This window comes from Bacillus rossius, chromosome 1 (genome assembly GCF_032445375.1).
Source record: "Bacillus rossius redtenbacheri isolate Brsri chromosome 1, Brsri_v3, whole genome shotgun sequence".
In the NCBI taxonomy this organism is placed as follows: Eukaryota; Metazoa; Arthropoda; class Insecta; order Phasmatodea; family Bacillidae; genus Bacillus; species Bacillus rossius.
In genome coordinates this window covers 99,806,733-99,828,045 of record NC_086330.1, presented here as the reverse complement: position 1 = coordinate 99,828,045, position 21,313 = coordinate 99,806,733, and the positions used below count along the sequence as shown (strand labels likewise).

Sequence of the window (21,313 nt, the reverse complement as noted above, 5' to 3'; positions counted from 1 at the left end):
TTTTTTCAGAACGGCCACGGACATAAGCAGTAGTCAATGTACCACTGTTTTGGAAGATTTTTGTTATAAATTGAGTATTTGTGGGTTGTCATTGTTGTTTTATGATGCCATGGGGTTAGTAATTTTCTAGTTCTTTTAGGTGAATTTGTTCATTTTGTACATCTTAATTAATCTTCCTCATTGAAAGAACTTTTCAAAGAACGATTAATTGTTCATTTCCAGTGTTCGGTTTCGTTGTGTCACTTTGGCTGCATTTTCGTTCCTTCCGCGTTTCAAATATGTTTTCAATTGTGTTTTTTTTCTTTCATGATTTTCCTTTTTGTTGGATCACTGCTGTTTAACAGTCAATGATTTGCCATTTAATTTCACGTAAGGATTAAGTTTAGTTATAAAAAAATATTTCTTCATAAAATCTGAAACTAGTTAAAAAATCTACCTGGGATTTAATCCAACTCTTTAAAATTATAACTCTATACCTTCCTTGAATTTTTTGTTTAGTCGCTAATATTGTCAAAAGATGTTCAATGAATATAATTTGATGGTTGTGAAAGGTCGCGCAACTGATGGTTTACGAACATATTGCATGAGTTTTTACATCCATTATGTTTATTTATTTGTACCGTTGCCCAACAACAGTAGAGAACTTTTGAGGTGGGCACATCATAAAGACTAACAAACAATAACACATGTATATAGACAACACAAGTACACAGTGGACAATGCAGGAACTACAAGCAGGCAGGCACTACACACATGCAGACACTGCACACAGGCAGGACTGACACTACTTGACAAAAAAAAAACTATGTCAGGAACAGATACATACTAATGTTGGGTCGAAATCTAATTTTCTCGAATCCAGTTCTAGAATTTGAGTCCAAAAAGTATTTCGAATATACCTATCGAATCCGAGTCTAGTTCTCAAGGGTCGAAAATAAAATATTGTACAAAAAATTAATAATATGAACTATTGTGTTGAAACATTCAATCTTTTAAATGTTTGTTTTACAAAATACGTTTCCAGAATAAATAAAATATTTTTATATACTACATGTTAAAAGAATAATATCTTGCAGAATGGTAAACTTCAGACTTTATCAGTGTTGAATTTTAGCTAGATTTCAAAGAAACACTACGTATTGTAGCCGTTACCATGGTGCGACTTCCAGAAAAGTTTTATATAGCTTTTCGTTTCAAGATCCATAGACCCCAAAATCATCGTCAACTCAATTGTGTGTGTGTGTGTGTGTGTGTGTGTAAAATAGGATGTTGGTATAATGACGTCGATAAACTCTGACACCGTTTGGCCGATCTCCATAAACACATAGAATTTTTATGGACACAATAATTTCCGTAATTTTTCACAGATGACTTCCAAACTGATACAGAAAATATAGTAGTGGGAAATCTCAGTCGAGTTCGTTAATAGGTAATAGCCGACCAAAGGGTTAGAAATATGGAAGGTGTTCGAAAAAAAAAAACAACAGAATAAACCTTTAATATAACGATTATCGCAACATTTAGAGCGCGTTATAATTCGTAGGAGTAATACCATATACATATGTCAAAATGTTTTTTTTCGTACGACGAACATAAACTGTATGGGATGGAAAAAACAAGCTTTGGACAAATAAAATCATAACGCCGTAGGCACACCATCAAATCCGTTTGAATAGTCTTATAAATTTTATCTAAATTTTTTCAAAAACAATTTTTGATTAGACGAACCATTGCTGTAAAGGGTTGAAAAATATGGATATATTTGTTTTAATGTCATAACTCCTATTGCTGGTACACTCTAATTGTTTGTAAATGTTATGAATAATATCTTAAACTTTTATCTGAAACAATTTTTGATACAAACCAACCATTGCAGCAAAGGGTGGATAAAGAGGTGTTAGAATAAAAAAAAAAAAATTCATACCTACCTTAGTAAGTATACCATCAAATCCATTCACATTGTTTGAAAATCTTATAATTTTTATATACAAAAACTTTTGACAGACCATTTTTTATAAGATGAGCCTTTTTTGCAAGGGGTTGAAAAAACAGGGGTGAAAATTTAAAAAAATACTAATATCCTTACCATTTACACTATTAAATCCGTTCTGTTTTATTTTAAAACCGTAGAATATTATTTATTACTTTATTCTGAAATATTTTTTTTATACGACCAACAATTACTGCAAGGGGTGGAATAAACAAAGGTTGGAGGACAAAAAAAATAATAACTCTCTTCGTAGACACACAATCGAATCCGTTAAAATTATTTGTAACCCTTATAATTTTTATCTAAAACTTTTGTCTGAAACAATTTATGATACAACCAACCATTGCTACAAAGGTTGGATTAAGATGTGTTAAAATACAAAAATAAATTACACATTTACTAAGTAGGCATACCATCAAATCCGTTCACATTGTTTGTAAATCATATAAATTTAATCTACAAATTTTGTCCGTAACAATTTTTAATAATACGAACCATTACTGCAAGAGGTTGGAAAAACTTGGGGTTGAAATAAGACAATGAATAAAACTTCTCTACCAAGTACACTATCTAATCAATGTTTATTTTTGTTTAATTTGTAAATATTGTTTAAAACTTTTGTCTAAGGTAAATTTTATGCAACAAATCATTACTGCAAGGGGTGGAAGTAATAAGGGTAGAAAAAAAATTCATTACTTTTTTTTATAGATTTGCTATCACATCCTTATATAATTTATTGTAATACTCCTAAACTTTATCTGAAACTATTGGCTAAAAATAGTTTTGATTAAATGAACTACTACCGTAAAAACATGGGTTGAAATTAAAAAAAAATTTAAACTTCCTTAGTATAAAATTTGTTCAAATTTATTTTTTACTATTTTAATAATATATTAAACCTTAGTCCAAAGAAAAATTTTTACAACCACGTATTAGTGGGAGTGATGAAAAATAGTGTTTGAAGGTAAAAAAAAATTGCATAACTACCTTAGTATGCATAATGTGAAATTCGTTAAGTTATTAAATGATGGATGCATTGAGTTAAAAACATTAAAAACATTTTCGCGGCATGGGATATAAGAAAATGTTTTATTGATCTCTTTGGAATATTGGTGAACATATAGGATGTCATATACATTAAGTTCCAGGAGTTTATAGAAGTTTACAAAACATTTTCAGAAGAAATAGGTACTACTTCGGAATCTACCTAATCCTACAGACTGTGCAAAAAGGGATTTTTTAAATTTACTGTTAAACTGTCTAATATTTTTATCGAATATTTTTCCTCGAATATCGACTTTTGCGAATACTAATGATCTGATGCTATTTGAGTATTTCAGAATTAGATTGGTCCATCCCTAATAATGATAGACAAAGAATTACATGATAATGTTTACAAAACATAAAATAACGAAATTATGTATATTAAGATGAAATAAAAAAAACCTTCGTGTTCTTGTAAATTTCCCCGTACAACTGTTTTCTCTCTGCACTGGCTGAACGTAGTGAAGGGTTCTGTTCCCCCACCCCTCCCCTAGTCCCCCCTCCCTCACCCGGGTCATCCTGATTGCGGAGGATTCGTGGGATAAATCACGACCGCGCGGGTTCATCAGGCGCGCCGTGTAAGGGGGCGTGGTCAGCCGCGACCAGTCTGGACGGAGGGGTGAGGAACACCCCCCCCCCCTTTTCCCCATACACTTGACCACTACGAAACTCGGGCCCTGGAACATGTCCAACTCTCCAAGATCCTCGCCGGTATACACACACAACATAGAAACACACAACCTAGAACAGTCATAACTGAGAATTCTCGATAAAATCCACATATATTAGAACTGTCAACTTATAAATACACAACTTAGAACTATCATAACTTAGAAACACGTAACTTTGAAACAAACAATGACGAACCAAATAACTTAGAAACATCATAACTTAACAACACATAACTTAGAAATATCATAACTCAAAAACACACAACTTAAAACTTAGAAACAAGCACCGCCAATCCATATAACTTAGAAACAAAATTTAGAAACACATAGTTTAGAACTGCCATTACTTATAAACACACAACTTAGAACTGTGATAACTTATAAACACGTAACTTAGAAACGCACAACTTAGAACTGTTGCAACGTAGAAACAAACAACTTGGAACTTAGTTGGAAACACGTAACTAAGTAACAGCACGCTGAAACACACAACTCAGAATCGTCATAACTTAGAAACACAAAACTTAGAACAGGCGATTCTATTCAGAAGATTATATTCCGTGTCAGTGAAAATTCCTTATTGGCAGGTCTCATTTGGTGGTGGTTGGGTCATAGGTCTCCGATACGTACCAACCTCAGGTAATAAGACTGGAAAAAAATTCCAACATATAGTATCAAAGGAAAAAATAAGCATTTTTAATGTGTACTGGTGCCTATATTCTGCATACCAATCCTAATTATTATATATTAGTGTTAAATGTGTAGGATCTTTCTTCTGTCGTAAAAATTTTTAGTTATTCATTATACAAATATTTTTTTACGGCCATGCCGGGCGGCATTTTCGTTGAATTTTTTTCCTTATAAGCTAGTTATTTTATCAAAAGTCTCTAGTTCCAGGTAGGTTTTTGTTTATAACTCGCAACTAACATATTTATTGGCTCTTTTAAGCAATTTTCGAATAGGATTTCATTTAGAATTTTCAAGTTATCTAGCAACCTAAACCACGAAAGTATAGATGCGTATAAGACTTTAAAAATCTGCCACAAAAACCAAAACTAAGTGTGGAAGTGTGACCGTTTAAAATAGTTTTATATATAAACGCAAAAAATGTGATAATTTCAATACAATTAAATTAAATAGCTAAATATGCAAAATAACAATTTTCGGTTTGTCGGAAAACAATTAATTATTTTCACTCGAATACAAAGCATACCTAAAAATAATACGGGTTGGTGTTTTATTTCGAGGTTGTTTTAGCATAGGGAATAATTGTGATAAGAGCTTCGTAGCTTCTTTCAACACTGTAAAAAAATTTTCAACTTAAATTTACGATGAACTCTGGTTAAATTATCCATGGGTCTTCGTAAATTTACTGCTTATCTTCTTAATTTTAGTTTACTAATTTAACTTATTTTAAACATAAACCAACAATAATAATCATATTATATTAAAACATTCAACAACTTGTTTTATTTATAGTAAACACATATTACTTAAATCTGTCTGGAGAAGAGGGTGGGGAAAGAAATCTTGAAGAAAATATAGTAAACTTAGAAAGTAGAAGCTCCTGGGAAATAAGGTAATAATAAAAATCAAATGTTTTAAATGGTTTAAGAAACGACACTTTTACAAATGTATTAATAGTATAACATTGCTTTTACGTATTATTAATGTATCTGACATACCTACTCAAGTTTTCACTTGAGTTATTATGCACTTCTATGCACCTTTACTTTCAAGTCTTATGGATTAAAAAGAAATATTTAGATCGACTCTTGTTTATAATTGTACATATCACAATGTTGAAAAGTTTGTGATGCCATTTTAATTTTTATTTAAAATATACATACATTGATTAAAATCAATCATATGCTAAGCTACAAAAAAGTCGTGTATTCCTTTAATTTATATCAGTATACATATGCTGCAATCTTTATGAATTATCAACACACGTTGCCTAGTTTTGGACTGGTCCAATAATGCCGTAAACTGCATTAAATTTGTAATATAAAATGTAAAAAAGATAACTAAAACTCGTATGGCACATTGACGATTATAATAACAGATCCACGCACATAAATTAAAAGCAGTTATTATTCCATTGCTGTTAATTATTTTAAATTTACGTCACATAGTGATGAGTTAGATTCTATGTGCTGTGCCAAATTACCTAACCGAAATAAACGAAGTCAGTTCAAATACTAATCTACAAGTTGGTCACTAATATCGGGTTGAAGATGGCCTAACTATATTTCAAGTGCGTTAAACAACGTACTTACACATCACACTGCAATGAAACTGTATTTAACATTATTTATCACTCTTTCCATCTTCATGTAGCGCCATCACCCTGCAGTCTTGTGTTCGATACCGGGGGTGGGCCTAGTCTTGACTGTGCTCTGGGAGGGCGCCGATGTTTGGTGGGTCGTCGGCTCCACCGCGGCACACTTGTCTCGGAGGCTGAGGTTTACACACCAGATACTCGCGTCGCAGGTTGAGCGCTTGGAAAGCACGTGGTTTTATTCACACGTGACTTACAGCTTGCGCGGGCAAACTTGAAAGAACGAAACACGGAACGCAACTCATCGATAGTGGTGCGCGATGCCTAGTCCTCGCGGCAGTGTTTTCTAAGAAACGAGGGCTGTTAAAACACGTAGCCCGGGTTCTGCAGTGGCCGCCGAGAATCTATATGAAATTGGCTGAAGCAGTATCGCTTGAAAAGTCGGCAAGCGTATGCGCGGCCGATTTGAGCAAGGTTGTGTTCTGGAGTCAGAGCCAGTGTCGTAAGTTCGAAACCACGCGGCGGTTGAAGCTAATGACGGCCGGGTTTTGCCCTGCACCGTAAATGGTTCATGGGTGCGCGGGGGGAAAAAGCAAAAAGGTTTAGGTTGAAAAGTTGTAATTAGCAGAAGTACTGTGAAACAACGGCGATGGCTTCCCGTGGGACGATGCGTCCGCCCCGGACCGCGGCCTGAAGTGCCGGGAAGTGGCGGTGGGGAGCCGCCTCGCGCCAAACCGCGTAAAAGAACTAAAACTAATTTCTTTACGGGAAACTTAATAACTAAAAACTTCACAAATCCCTTGAATTAAAAAAAATCTAATGACAAAATTAGGTGGCTGAAGGCCTAAAAAAGTTTTATTAAATATTACGTAAAAATTAGAGTTACAATTACTAGTCAAGTTGGAGACCGTCAGTGTTTGCAGTGAACTGTTCCGTGGATACATATAAGAAGGATTTAAAATTAAGATGTTGTGATCAAGCGTAACTATGAATTATGTTGGGCCCCAGGCCGTAAGGGAAAACAATGGCTTTCACAAAATGGGCCAACACACTTGTATGACGCACTATCCCTTGTGGAAACTAAAGGGGTTGAAGCACATTGCACGGGCATAAGCGGGAATTAAAGAAAAATTAACAATAGTCGTATCTTTGCCTCGGGGTGAGGGCGAAGTGTGCGTGCCGCCAAAGGGGTCTGGTACTGACGCAATGGGGACCGGGCCCTACTGCGCAGGAGGTACGTCAGTAGTACCTGCAAAAACTGTAAATATGCGAAAAACAAACATTATTAGGGGGTTTACTGACAACTTACAGCTTTATCCCAAAAGTATCAATGCTTTTATATCTTTGTTTTGCCTACCATGCTGTCAAAACAGCTACCTGTCTCTATTGCAGTTCCCCAGTCTGCCGTCGACATCAGCAAGTGGCGCTAAAAGCACAGCAATAAGCAGTCCATCTATCTCTAGGTCGTTGTGTTCTATCCTCTGTAAAACGTACAAACATTATTCATCAAAGTTTTAACTACATTTACTATTTTTGTAAAATATTGTATTTGAACAAGTATACTTCACAGATTTAGATTAAATTATATACATAAAAATATTTTTTTTAAACATTTTCTCAATAAACGCGTAATCCGAGATGCTAAGTTACAAGTACCCAAATACTCTATTTAATTAAGTATTACGTAATTAATAATACTTTAAAAAATCATCATTGAATAAAAATTTATTTTTTCTCAAACGTTTGTATTATGGCCCTGCTTTTTAACTTTATAATTATTTTTAAATTTTTACATTTAATTGTTAATTTATAGTATCAAGGTTTTGAAATATGTTTTCAACATATTCCAGATAGGAACGAATTGGAAAAAAAAATTGAAAACTGAGTTATGATAACTGTAAATCATTTAACAAACAATATCTCCAGAAACATTTCCAGGAATATGTGTAGCATCAAAAAATTCATCGAACAAAACCAATTAATATAATGTTAAACTCTGTTAAGAATAACCTTAAACATTTATTGAGGATTTAAAACAACTAAAGTACAACGTTTTGAAAAAAAAATTGATTTAAAATTAAGAAACTTGATGGTTTTAACTAAATTTTATCTTGATACTTTCCAAGTATTTCTCGTTAAAAATTTATGGTCATGAATATTGACATTCATGAAATTATTTTTTTTTTAAGAAAAAAGACAGCAGTTATTTGTATAATAAACCGGAAGAATAGTGTGAGCAGAGATTAGGAAAGGATACAGTTGGAGCATTAGCCGTCAGACGTGATCCGGGTTTTTCCACCATTTTTTCTTCTGATTTTCACATAATAATATGGCAGATGTTTGTTTATATTTGTATCAGCTTTTCTAGCCTGCTTTTATTAACGACTGTAGTTAAGTTGTTTGGAAGAAAATTAGATCAAAATATTACTGGTTAATATGTTTATATATATATAAAAAGTCCAAAACGAATATTCATAATACAAATGTAATGATAAGAGTTGACATTTTTCTCCATTTAACCTCAAACGCAGGTTCAGCTGATACATTAGTAAACAAACGGCCGCCATATTGGTACGTGTGTTACACTGAAATCCTCCTCTCCTTTTGATTTCCCCACCCTCGTCGGGAATCGGACCGTATGCTCCATCTGTATGTTTGTATATTTGTATATTTCCCTAATCTCCGACTGTGTGACATAGGAACCCCTGCGGTACGCGGTTATAGCGCAGCTCTTCGTCAATACTGTAACACTATTAGATGAGTCACTTACAAAAAGTATCGCTAGATGCCGCAACGTTCGCTTCTAGACTAATCGAGCACCCGTCTCGAATTTTGACTTAAACGATTATTTGGTTGGAATGATTATTTGCGTGAATTTTGTCGTCATCTCTATACAAATATTTCCTTAGAACAGAGAAGAAATATTTTTTCCGTGTTCAGTTAATTCTTCGAAAAGCCTTTCACTGCCCATACTTCGCGAGTGTTTGCGTTTATCTTGAGTTAAAATTAGTTTTACTTTAATCTGTCGGTTATTATCTCTGCACGCAAAATTTAAGTTAGGTATGAAATAAAATTAAAATAAAATAATAAATAAAAATCTAGGGTTCTCACCTAAAAAAAAATTTCTTTGGAGCAGTTTTTTTTTTAATTCCAGCGCTTCAAAAGCTACTCTATTGTAAATAGTGCATACTTTTTCATTTCTCTCATTATTTTAAAGTGTGTTTTGGTTAACACTGGTGTAAAAAAAAATTGTTTATTGTTTTCGTGTTAGCATATTTGTTTTTAGTGTCTCGTACACGTCAAATAAAGCGTCGCTTCAGAGAGTATAGACTCATACGTAACCTCCGCGCGCAACATGTGCTCCTAATACTACTGTCGTTACGTTTCGAGCGGAGCGTCTCGCATGCGACTTTACCGGGGTCTGTCTGGCTGGTGGATCTTTCAGAATACACATAACACACACACACAGTAAACCCGTACGCGATGGAAAGGCGTTTCAGAATTGCTCTTCGTGCGACTGCCGCGCCGCTAAATGGGCGTGTGATACCAGGAGAACATCACAACCGAAGAGGTTGTCCGTCCGTCTGTCTGTCTGTCCGAACCACAACTTCTCTGCTCCTTCCCAGACAACAAACATTTCACAACTAGGCGTTTCACAGCTTCTAGATTTTACTTTGGTACAGTATATAAATGGTCGCAATTGGTTTGCGAACAAGCACTTTAAGTAGGCCCTTTAACTATTAATATTTCAATATCTCGCAAACTATGCATCAAAACAAAAACAGTTTATACAATACAAACGTTTATAATTACGATAATTTGATCTGAACAACATTCGATGCGTATCGTGGGCTTGAATTATTTGCCCATTTTAAAAATATAATTTAAAATTAAATATTTACTAAATATTAACTAAATATGTTTGATGAATTTTGAAATATCGGCGTTTTTCAGCTTATTTGACTTGTGTGTATTTGTGCGCCTTAATAGGCCCACTATGACATATTTTGTAATAACTTGCATACTTAGTATCGTAGCAAAATAATTTAAAGAACGAAATTTTTTCAACTTATATTCTTTATCAGAATAACTCTTTTGTATCGAAGTGTTGAACTATTGACGACTTTGTAGGAAAAAAGGAAAATTTACTTTTCTATTGAATTTATTTGAAAATATTATTTTTATTTTATTTTTCTAAATGTGTTCTCATTAAAATAACAAATCCTGATCATCTTTAGTTGACAAACACACCTTTCTTACAGTCCAAATTACATACTTAAAATACTCTCAAAAATATTCACTTAGACAAAAATTTATAACCAACAATATTTGATTTTCGGTACTATAGAAATAATAATAAAAAATTATCCAGAATCTCAATAATTAATTTTATTTTAGTACAATGCGTATTGCGTTTGAACACTTCGGACCTAACTGATTGCGATAAGATTTAATATTTAACAATTATTTTTCACTAGTTATAGTGAAATACTGATGGCAAATACAAGTACTCATTTGCCACACATACGTAAGTAACAATATCTACAAAAATATTGTACTTTCAAAACATTTATTTCTAGGTCCTTAAAAAATAACAAATTTATCAAGATAATTAACCATTTGTCACCGCACTCTCACGATCCATTCGAACCCCGCGTCGAGCCACTCTCTGAGGAAGGGGGGGGGGGAGGGGGTCTCTAACCCTCTCCGCCGATGATGTCGCACTTCCCTTCGCTAGCGGAACTCTGGAACTCCGGAACTGTCGCAGGGCTCGCTCGGAATCCGCTCGGAACTCCCGCGGAGGCCAGCGTCGCTGCTTAAGTACTCGTGGGTCGTCTTTCCAGAACCGACGAGAGCGGCCGTGACGAGTCGCGTCATCCCGGGCCGACCCGACGCCCGAACAGTCCATAAAAGCAGCGTCCATTCGCGCCACTCCGCGCGGCGGCCCGCGGGATTCCCAAGGCCGCTCAGCAAGACGATGAGCGGGGAGTGGAGGGGGAAGGGGGTAGCGACGACCCTTGTGATCCGCCCAGGCACGCGTGACATGTCTTACGTCAGTGGACGGCACGTGACACGGCGCGTGACGTCAGTGGCCGTGCAGGGCCACCAGCCAGCTCCGAACCTGGCATCGTGGTCTGGTCTATCACGTTCGTAACAATATAAATAACTAATGAGAAGTATCCTCAGAATTAAATGTTCTATAACAAAACAATGATTATTTTATCCTATATAATAATAATCTAAAACATTTATCAATAATTTAAAACCCACTTTTTATGATTTTCATCATCAAAACTAACAAATTGGCCTAATTTAAATTAATTTTTTGTCGTCTTTAAATATTTTCCGGTAAATCTTATGTTTTTTTTTATATTGGTTGACAATTGCAAGCACACTCTGGACTTTAAAATTTTATATCTTATTAAATAATTGTTTAAAATCGTGGATTAAGTCAAAGTAGTGATTCAAATCACCAATTTACCCGTTGATGGCAAAACAAATTTTTAAGTAATATTATTTATGATACCTAAGACTTTTCAAAACATTGTGTTTGTGTGCGAAAATGCGAAACAAATGAATAAAGAGTTGGCTTTCCGGGAAATAGGCTTATTAGTAGAGACATAGAAATTCTGCGAATTCATTTGGTGTTAAACTAAAATTCTAAGCCTTATATTTTCTCTACCAACGTTTGCTTTCCATTGGCAGATTTATTAGCGAGATACTTTTTTTTCTTGTCAAGTGGCACTATCTGATTCGCTTACTTTTTTTCTTCCTATTGGCATCGTTGGCTCAAGGTCGTAGAGGGGCTTGTCCAAACAACTGCAGTCCAGTCATGAACATAGTGCAAGGTATGAGGATCAGTTCAGCTTGTGACCAAATGAATCCGCGAAATTTCCGCATCTCTAATTATTAATTATATCAATTAATTTTTTATTGCGTAGCTTGCGATCGCATTGTCAGTTATCATAACTTCTTGATCGAGTCCATTATTTTTTTCTCCAAATACTGACCACAAGTTCACATAACAAAGGCCGTACTTAACTCTTCGTGTTTTAGCTCTCACTCTTCGAAAAAGTGGTAATTTTTAGGCATCTTTTTCTCTTGTAACACTACGAAATTTTTTTGCGAAAGTGCATACTGTACCTATCGTAAAACGATGTATCCCTGACATTAGTACCACGAATAATTCGTAGAGTAAAAAAAAAGTTGGTGTTTCCTTATCCAAGTTCTATTTACGTTCATCAGCTGTTCCCGCAATACTAACTGCCGCCGTAACACCGCCACTTTCTTCCCGTGGAGTTAGGAATTGTCAGGATACAGCTTGCTATGACTTTAAGTCACTTTTTAATCTCGCCATCGCCAATTTGTTCCGCCCAAAACATCTGATGATGGTTAGAGGTATTAATTAGAATCTCAGTCGTTAAAAAAATGTATTTAATTAAAAAAAAAAAAGTTACTTAAAACTGTTTCCACAATGCAAACACTACAATTCAGCCAATGTTTTTGGTGTCCAACCAATATGGGGCAAATGAGCTGAAGGCAAAAAAACGGCTTCACAAACTTATGTGAGATCATGCAGACGAGGCCACCCCCTGCTTTTTCCAACATGTACAATTGTGGCGCATCAAGGGTGGTCTCGACGGAGATCGTACCACCTGCAAGAAACCGAAATTCTCCCATCAGTATCGCTATTCTTTTATTTTTTTTACACGTGAGTTCATCGTGGGAAAAAGCCTCACCGGGTGTTCACTCGCCTCGGGTGGACTCGGCGATGATCGGCGGACGCTAACGAGCGCGGGGATTCACACGCTCCACGCCGCGGGAAAAAAAAGCGAAAGGCTCTGTCTCACACGCCAAGTTGATTGTTTTATTTTTTTTTTCACGTCATACTCCTTTGAGCGCTTTATGGAAAATTATGATAGTGAATTTTAACGATTCGCGCGCACCGTGCAACGAAATTTTCACAGATAAAAAAAAAGGCTATGGCTACATACAAATAAAAAGTATATATGTGCTTTGAAATCTTAAACTTTAGTGACTGGACCATAATATTAAAAACATTTATTCATTGTGAATATAAGTGATATAAATTGTGCCTATAAACTTTTTCCAGTATACTTTCAAGTGTATTTATATAAGTGAGGTTAGGTTATATTTCTTAATGTGCGTTATGAAAAGAAAAGATACGAATACGTTTTTATGATGCACACACAACATGCAATTAAATTAACAGGAATAAAAAGGGCTACATATAAAAATTATATTTGTGTTTTTAAATCATATACTTTAGTGATTGATATTGAATACTGGTCCATGTATTTAAAAACAGTTATTTATTGTGATGTTAGATATAGAAATTATGCTTACAAACTTTTTCAAGTGTATTTTCAGTATATTTATGGAAATTAGATTATATTCCGCCCGTATAATTTATTTGCATTATAAATTATGAACTATTACATTAGTAATCATTTAATAAATGATTACTTATAAACAAAACATATTTATTGATTTTTATTATTAATTGTTTTTATCTTGATTATTTTACAGCAATATGTAAAAGGGGCTCCTGGCACAGGTTGAAGTGTCTGAGGTGTCGGCCGCCATCTTGAATTATGACGTTACGGCAGCCATCTTGGATAACCTTAACCTTGACCTTTGATCTTGAACTTTGGCCTTAGAAGTCATCTTGAATTTCGCCAGCTTGAAATCGAACATCCCACTCCCCCGAATGTTGCAATTTTCGTTACGACCACCATATTATATGTGTGACATCATCGTTGCACTTTTAGTTACGGTAGCCATATTTAATTATGTCACGTCCGTCATCTTGAATCTGACATCACAGTCACATTTTTCGTATTTCTGTAGTCTCGTAGCCTTGTAGGCTTGTAGACTAGTAGATTTGTAGCTTCGTAGCCAAGTAGCCTCGTAACCAAAAAGCCTCATAGACATGTAGCCTCGTAGTCTCTTAGCCTCTATTCCTCTGATGTGATTGTATCTCTACTGAGTGGAATTTTCGTCCAAACATCTAATCTTTTCGTTAAATGTGCTTATGTTTTTTTTGTCTAATGTGCTTACAAATGTGTTTTCTTTTAGTCGAATGTGCTTCCAAAGTTTTTTTTTTTAATTCGTGAATTAATTTAAATGGTTCTTGTTTTGACTTGCATATTATTCCAGCAGTCGCGGGTATATAAGCGAGTCCCAGACGACGGGACTTTCAGTCCACCTCTGGTTGTGGTACAGTGCAGATCAGCTAGTTTAACTCGTCTGTCATATTAGTCCGGTGTCTTGCTATTCTTGAGAACTTGACGTCATCATTAACGCCGAACTCGAAATAAGTTGTATCATCGACGTCGAAGACCCTAATGGCAGCGACGACGGCGACGCAGATCCCTTTGGCACCGTCGACGTCAACCACGAATACCTTGATGGAAGTTGTACCATCGACAGCGGAGATCTTGTCACGAACAGCACTAGAGAAGACTTCAAGAGGCGTAGCTCCAACAGCTGAAGAGACTTTAATTCCTGCAGAGCTGACTGCAGAGGGAACCTCGATGAATGATGTTTCGTCGACGGAGACTTCAATGGCTACAGTACCACTAGCACCAATGATGACCGCTGAATATGCACCGGCGTATTCCCATCATCTGTGTCGTTACTGTGAAAATATTTTCTCGAACAACAGTAATGCTCGTCGACACGAGAAGGGAGAATGTGCTAATAATCTTTCTCGCAAAATGATTGCTGTAAAAAGTGTCGCAAGCAATGTACACGAAATGATAAGTTGAAAAGACACTTGAAGACATGCATCACAAGGTCCAGAAAGTAAGGGTTACGTTACAACAACGATTGATTGATTGATGAGTTTAAGATTACACCGGGAATTGGCACTACAGCAGTTACATCAGCATCTGGTTCGAGTCTGAAAGGTTCGTCTTCATCATCTAAGTATCTTTAGAGCTACTGCGATATGTCGTTCCCATTTTCCGATGGTGAAAATGCGAGAAAATCCATCTCGCATGAAGTTTCGATACAATAAGTGTCATGTTTGATTTACGAGCATTGATAATTTGAGACTACACGCGAAAAACTGTAAAGGTGAAGTTCGAGTGCCTACTGCGAAACTATCTGCAGATATTTCGACTCCTATCTTTATACTGGAGACTCGTATGAGTACAAGCATAAAATCAGATTTTCAGCAAACCGATTGCGATGATAACTGGACAAGAAACTAAATCGAAAACTGTACTTGGTGCATTACAAGTAAATTATAATAGATTCCACTTGGCAAAATCTGTATTTTGTGGAATTTCGAAAGACTTCTATTATCTAAATATATTAAGTGAGCCAAAATAAATCTGTACTTTTCTTGACGATATCAATCAGAACATTATCAATCAGCTTACTGATGAAGTAGCAACGCACGTACCTATAAAATAGAACTTGTTGTTAGACTGCGTATATGGCAAACCATATCCGTTCGAGGACCAAGTGAAGTGCGCATTCAAGACAGTGAATACTCCCATTCATAATTCCGACGATATGAAGCAGTCTGTTAAACAGAGTATAGAAGAACTCTGTCGGGAAGAAAAAGACAATGTAGATTAATGATCTGGCTTGTCTCTGTCTTCAGTTAACTGATTGTAGCTAAGAATTAGTAAGTCCAAGCCAATGCAAAACTAAATATTTATTAGATTGCTAACTTTTTGCTCTAGTAGAGCAGAATTTACGTAATAAATTTGTATTTGTAAAACATCTTGTGTTCTTTTTCGAACTTGTCAGTTTATTTGTAAATTTATGATATTAAATAAATTTTTTTTTGCATTAGTCAAGGATCGAACCAAGGAAGGATATCAATTTAATCAATTAATAAATTAATAAGTGATTATTTTGACGAATCCAGGAATTTTTTCACGATTTTCTAGCTAAATAATTACAGAATTTCAAGAAGGCGGTCCAAACGGCTGACAAGATGGCAGTTGCCACGTTTATGAATCCTACTGAATTACTGCGAGTAAAAATCAAATTAATATGGTGGCATCGGCATCCAGCAGACAAAAACCAGATGGCCGCCATGACATTATACTGACTGACATAATATCTACCTTGGCATTAGTGGTGGGAGGTCAGTCTGCCGATGGATTCCACGGAGGAAAGATCAGCAGACATTTATTTTGCCCTCACCGGTTTTTAACCGAGGACTCTATAAAGTAAGTATGTTTTTTGTAAAATTTTATTAAATTTTTTTTAATTAAATACATTTATTAATTAAATTTTTTCCGATAATAATTACAGATTTTCAAGATGGTGGTCGTGATATAATCCAAGATGGCGGCAGAGGCCAAGGTCTATGTCAAAGCTCCCCTTCAGAGGCCTAGTGGAGGCTCCTTGACAGGAAATTTAAACATCATTGGGGAATTTTCATTCTTTTAAAGACAAAAAATATATTAAGGCATTTAAAATTTTTTACTATATTTTTTTTACATGTTTTTTCCTCCAAGTCATGTTTTTTCTATCCCTTGCAGTTATGGTTGGTCGTATCAAAAATGTTTTCAGACATAGGTTTCTAGTATTACTGCTACGAGATATAATACGTTCAAACGCTGCGATATTTGTCACACTATGGGGGTTATAGGGATTTTTTTTTGTTAATCAAAATACCGTCCCCATTTTTACCCCTTTGGTAGGATTATGCCCAGTAACGATCTCAACCGAGATTTTTATTGCTATATTTTATCAGTTCGAAAAAATGTTTGTGTAAAATTATGACAGTAATATGTCCATAAAAAGTTTTATATATATATATATATGGTTTCGGGGTCTATTAAACATAAAAAGAAATATTATATTGAAATTTTCCTGAAGTCGCACCATGGCAACGGCTACAATTGGTAGTCTTTCTTCGAAATATATACCTAAGACTCCACAAATTAAACAAAATCGAAGAAATAAGTAAAACGTGGAGATTAACCCACAAAACAAAATTGTTTTTAAATATAGAACTGTGTTAAAGATAAAGTATATGCACATAATGTATATGTAATACTTTTAATGTATGTATATACATACAAATATATGTATGTACATTCAATCAAAAATATAATTTCCAACAATGTCCACACCTTAACATTCTTATTAATGCAAATACCAAATTTACATTTTCCGTATGAAATCAACTTCTGCATTCAGTTTTCTCGAACTCACGCGCGCGCGCTCACACACACACACACACACACACACGTGCACACTTTAAACAGGTCTTCTTGTTAAAACATTATTTCCCAATCAGAATGACACTTGACATTTTACCTAGATAAATACTAGTCCTATAAAAATGGCATTATAAAACCCAATATTTAAGTTGAAATTAAACCTTCGTGTACATCATCACCCGTTATTCTGTTTCTGACAAACAAAATGTAAGATTGAGCAGCGAACTTCATGCGAGCATTCGTGAGAAGAGACGTAACTGATATGCCAGTACGCTGGCGAGGCCTCGTGCCCCATCCCACCTCCCGTCACTCTTTCAGACGGCGGGAGGGGAAGCATCCCGCAGGCCGCTACAGAGGGCGCCACAAGACGACGAACACTGTCGCCGATGCAGACGTTTACCTCCAGTATTGCCATTAATTTTACGCGGTGACATGCCTGTTAAAATGCAGGTATCAATGCAAGAAGGTCCAGGGTATGTCCGACTGGTGAGTTCCCTAAATTCTGAAGATTTTTCTCCACAAAAAAAAAAGTAGGTTGAAAATAGCGATTATCGTGATATTGGTGGGGTCATAAAAGTGTAAGTTTGGGTACAGGGCAACTTAAATCAACCAGACTTACGTTTAATTTACTTTTTATTCCTTTCCTGCGCAAACAAAATTTAAAAATCTCAAGTACTTTTTAAATGAGAATCATAGAGGTAAAAGTCTACAGTGTCTTTCTTCCAGCGTCCAGACTAACAGTAAATCTTTCATCACGAATTTTTTTTGTTTTTGTTTTTGTTTTTCATAGCGTCAAATATATGTAGGCTACCAATTTCTTCTGTCTCTAGAGTATTTCGAACGCAGCGCTATCATTACATTTCGATGTTAACTAAGGATTGTCAAAATTTGAAAATATATTTTTTTCGTTGTGTTTATTTCTTTTTACTACAATAAATTATAATATAAAATATTAAAGGATAGTTGTACTATTATAAAGTCTAATTTGGCACACAAATACTGAAGTGAAACTTCATGTGGTTCTACATCGGCTCACTAATTACAGGTTATCCGTAGGTTATGTGTTTTGAAAATTTTATATAAACTAGAAAATTCAGTTTCTAGCTATGTTAAGATGCTTCAGGGGAAAAAAATGTGTTGTTGAAGTATCCGCAACCACAAGGTTACCCTACACCCAATTTCTCGGTGTCGTCATAGAAGTGCAAGAACAAACATGGCGCTAAATAGCAACGTAGTTACACCTATCATTTCCTGATCGTTACACTTTTCTTGGCGCTCTGAGAAGTGTTTTTTTAGTTTCACTACTTTTCGTAATGCTCTGATGATGTCATTATCTCGACTTAAAGAAGTTTCACTTCAAAAACTGCCAACGCAGTTCAAGAAGGTACCCAGCAGCTGTGCACTCTAAAAATCTCCAGCACAGGCGACCAGAATCAAACCCGTGAACCACAACCTCAAGCCGGTGCGTACGTGGCCAGTTGTGAAACCCCCCTCCTCACAAATACACATTAAACACCTCATTCATTCACACCAGGCTACTGTGAAGGACAGAACTGTCATGAGTAACTACCTTCAGTCTCCTCTCCTCTATTTACCATCGATCTGGTTCAGATGCTTCATCTCTGGGTATATAAGCTCAGTGAGGTTGTAGGAACTCCTAATATTACCCGACTAATAAAGGTACTAGTCGGGATATTTTTTGGTGCTTCAATCTTTCGTGAAACTATTGGTGTAATGACCGTCAGGAATTATGCTTTTAGTTTCGAAGCTAAAATCTTGTATCACTGGTGGTTTTCCACTCCCTGTTAATTATGGTAGTTGATAGTTCAAAGGAAAAAAAAGGATTGGTAACCCTTCAGGTGTGACAATAACTAAGTCGTCAGTTTGGTGATGGTCTTTGCCACAGAACAAATGATCTGCACTGTGTATAAACCCACCCTGGTTCGGATCTGCCATTTGGTAAGTTCCGACCAGGGGCCCTGAATGGAAAATTAATTGTGTTACTGATCGGTTCAGCAATGTTGGCAGCGTGTGCGACTGTAACTTGCTGTAAACAGGACAGTGGCGCTAATGAATTCCTGGTTGTCCTGTGTCATCGCTCTACACCAGTACAAAGAGACAGCTCCCCCTGACTGATAGTGTTGTTGCAGGCTGGGCGATAGCAGCGGAGGAGCGGGAGTGGAAGTACCGACTGTCCATCTACTACAGCAAGCCGCAGGACTCGGGCGTGTACACGTGTTCCTCTCCCCGAGGCCTCAACAACAGCATCATCGTCCATGTCACAGGTGAGTTTCCTGCACAGAAGAATAACACGGTTATACATGTTAAATAACGTTTAGAGAACTATCCGACGGATTAACTTATTGAATCACACAAATAAAATTTTTCACGGTAAAAATCCATGTTGCTGTCCCATTAATATGTAACCTATCTCAAAGCTATAATTTATCATTTACTCTACTAGGGTATTTCAATTTTCGGAAAGTTAAAATTGTTTAACTCCACGAGCTATTCATATTGCGAATTTACTGTAAGCATGATTTCTTCGCGGATTCATTCGACGACGAAGTAGGCATGAAACGCATACTCAGCTGCTTTACGTCGATGATTGTCATTCAGTACTCCTTACACGCCCCGAAATCCACTGAGCCAGTTGTAAAATGGAAAAGAAAAAAGTGTGACTGAATCACATGCCACTTAGTCCAGTGAACGAAAGGTCTCTACCCCTGGTAACAGCCAATACACATTCGAATGTGGCATGAGTATGTATATAGCAGTTGAGTCTAGCCTAGGGAGAAAATAATCCGCGAAACATGTGTGGTTCTAGAAGTAACTAGTGAATATAAAGTGTCAGGGTTACTTTTGGCGATAGGTTAAAATGCTAACATTTTTACCTTTGAATAGTTTCCACTAATTAGCTCAAAAATACTTTGGATAAATCTGAGCCACTAAAAAACCTTCAACAAAATGAAGTAATGATCCATAGGCATCTCAGGTAAGAAATGTTTCAAATGAGCACCCAATGAAAATATTACATTGTCCCATTCAAGTGCCGGATTTTGGAGTCCAGCCTACAAACAACTGAATCCTTTAAAATAACTCCACTACTGCGAATTAATTACTAATACTACGATTATTTCTTGGGTTTATTCTCTACATGTAAGAGAATGTGTGCTGTGGTTGCAGCCGTCCACTGCGAGCCCTTGGAGCCCGATGACCCCCGGCTGACCTCCAGGGTGGAGGGCACGCGCCTGGGTCAGCTGGCGACCTTCCAGTGCCCCGCCGGGCACCGCCTGCGCGGCGCAGCCAGCATCACCTGCCAGGCCTCGGGTACGAGGGACGCCGCCAGCCTTGTATCTATCTCCAGAGAACCTGCAACATTTGCGCTCATTTCTGACACCAGGGTAGAACCCACATTATTGTACGTGACCATCGCGGTGTCTTTTGCCGATTTTCTGGTGCCACATTACACCATATAACATGTTCGTCACGATTGGGTCTCATTTTTCTTTCAAGTTGGTTTTTGTTTCTGGTCCTTCAGAGGGTGTAATATAATATAATAATTATCCAATAACACATGGATTAAAATGGATAACAGCTGGCAGCCTGATCTGTTGCCAGAAAAAACCTGAATTTTGTTGGTTCTTGTCTATTACACACAATAAATGTGTAATGGGAATGTGGTCTTGTATCCACTCCAATCACAAGTTCGTGAAACTAGTGGTGGCTGGTGAGCCGATCAAACCGTGCTTGGAACTGTACTGACTTGCCAACTGGTTGTTGTGACATCCTCTGGGATGTATTTCTGCATTAATATGCATGCCGTGTCAAAATGTATCCTTGCCACTTGCCCATTAATGATCATGGGCATGGGGTGGCCATTCATGTATTATCGCATTAACACTGGGTGAAACTGCTTTTTGTCTAGATGATGGTCTGCGCCATGTTTGCAGATATCCAAAACATAATGGTAGTGTAGTGTATAAGTTGTGGAGAAAGATTTGAAGGACTGTATTATATCGATGTGACTGGTTTAATGATGAAATATAATTCATTCTTATTGACCATCATCAGGCGTGTTCAAACACCACTTTCGCTATATTTTAGCTGT

At 36.3% G+C, this 21,313-nt stretch overlaps 1 protein-coding gene across 1 annotated transcript in view; it reads left to right on the top strand.

Moving 5' to 3' along the window:
* Window positions 1-21,313, top strand: part of LOC134532620 (locomotion-related protein Hikaru genki) — a 161,373-nt gene that overhangs the window by 130,467 nt on the left and 9,593 nt on the right. Inside the window, exons 6-7 of the mRNA XM_063369252.1 lie at window positions 19,353-19,487; window positions 20,389-20,532. Coding sequence (XP_063225322.1) covers window positions 19,353-19,487; window positions 20,389-20,532 — 279 coding nt within the window. The remainder of the gene's footprint in view (window positions 1-19,352; window positions 19,488-20,388; window positions 20,533-21,313) is intronic.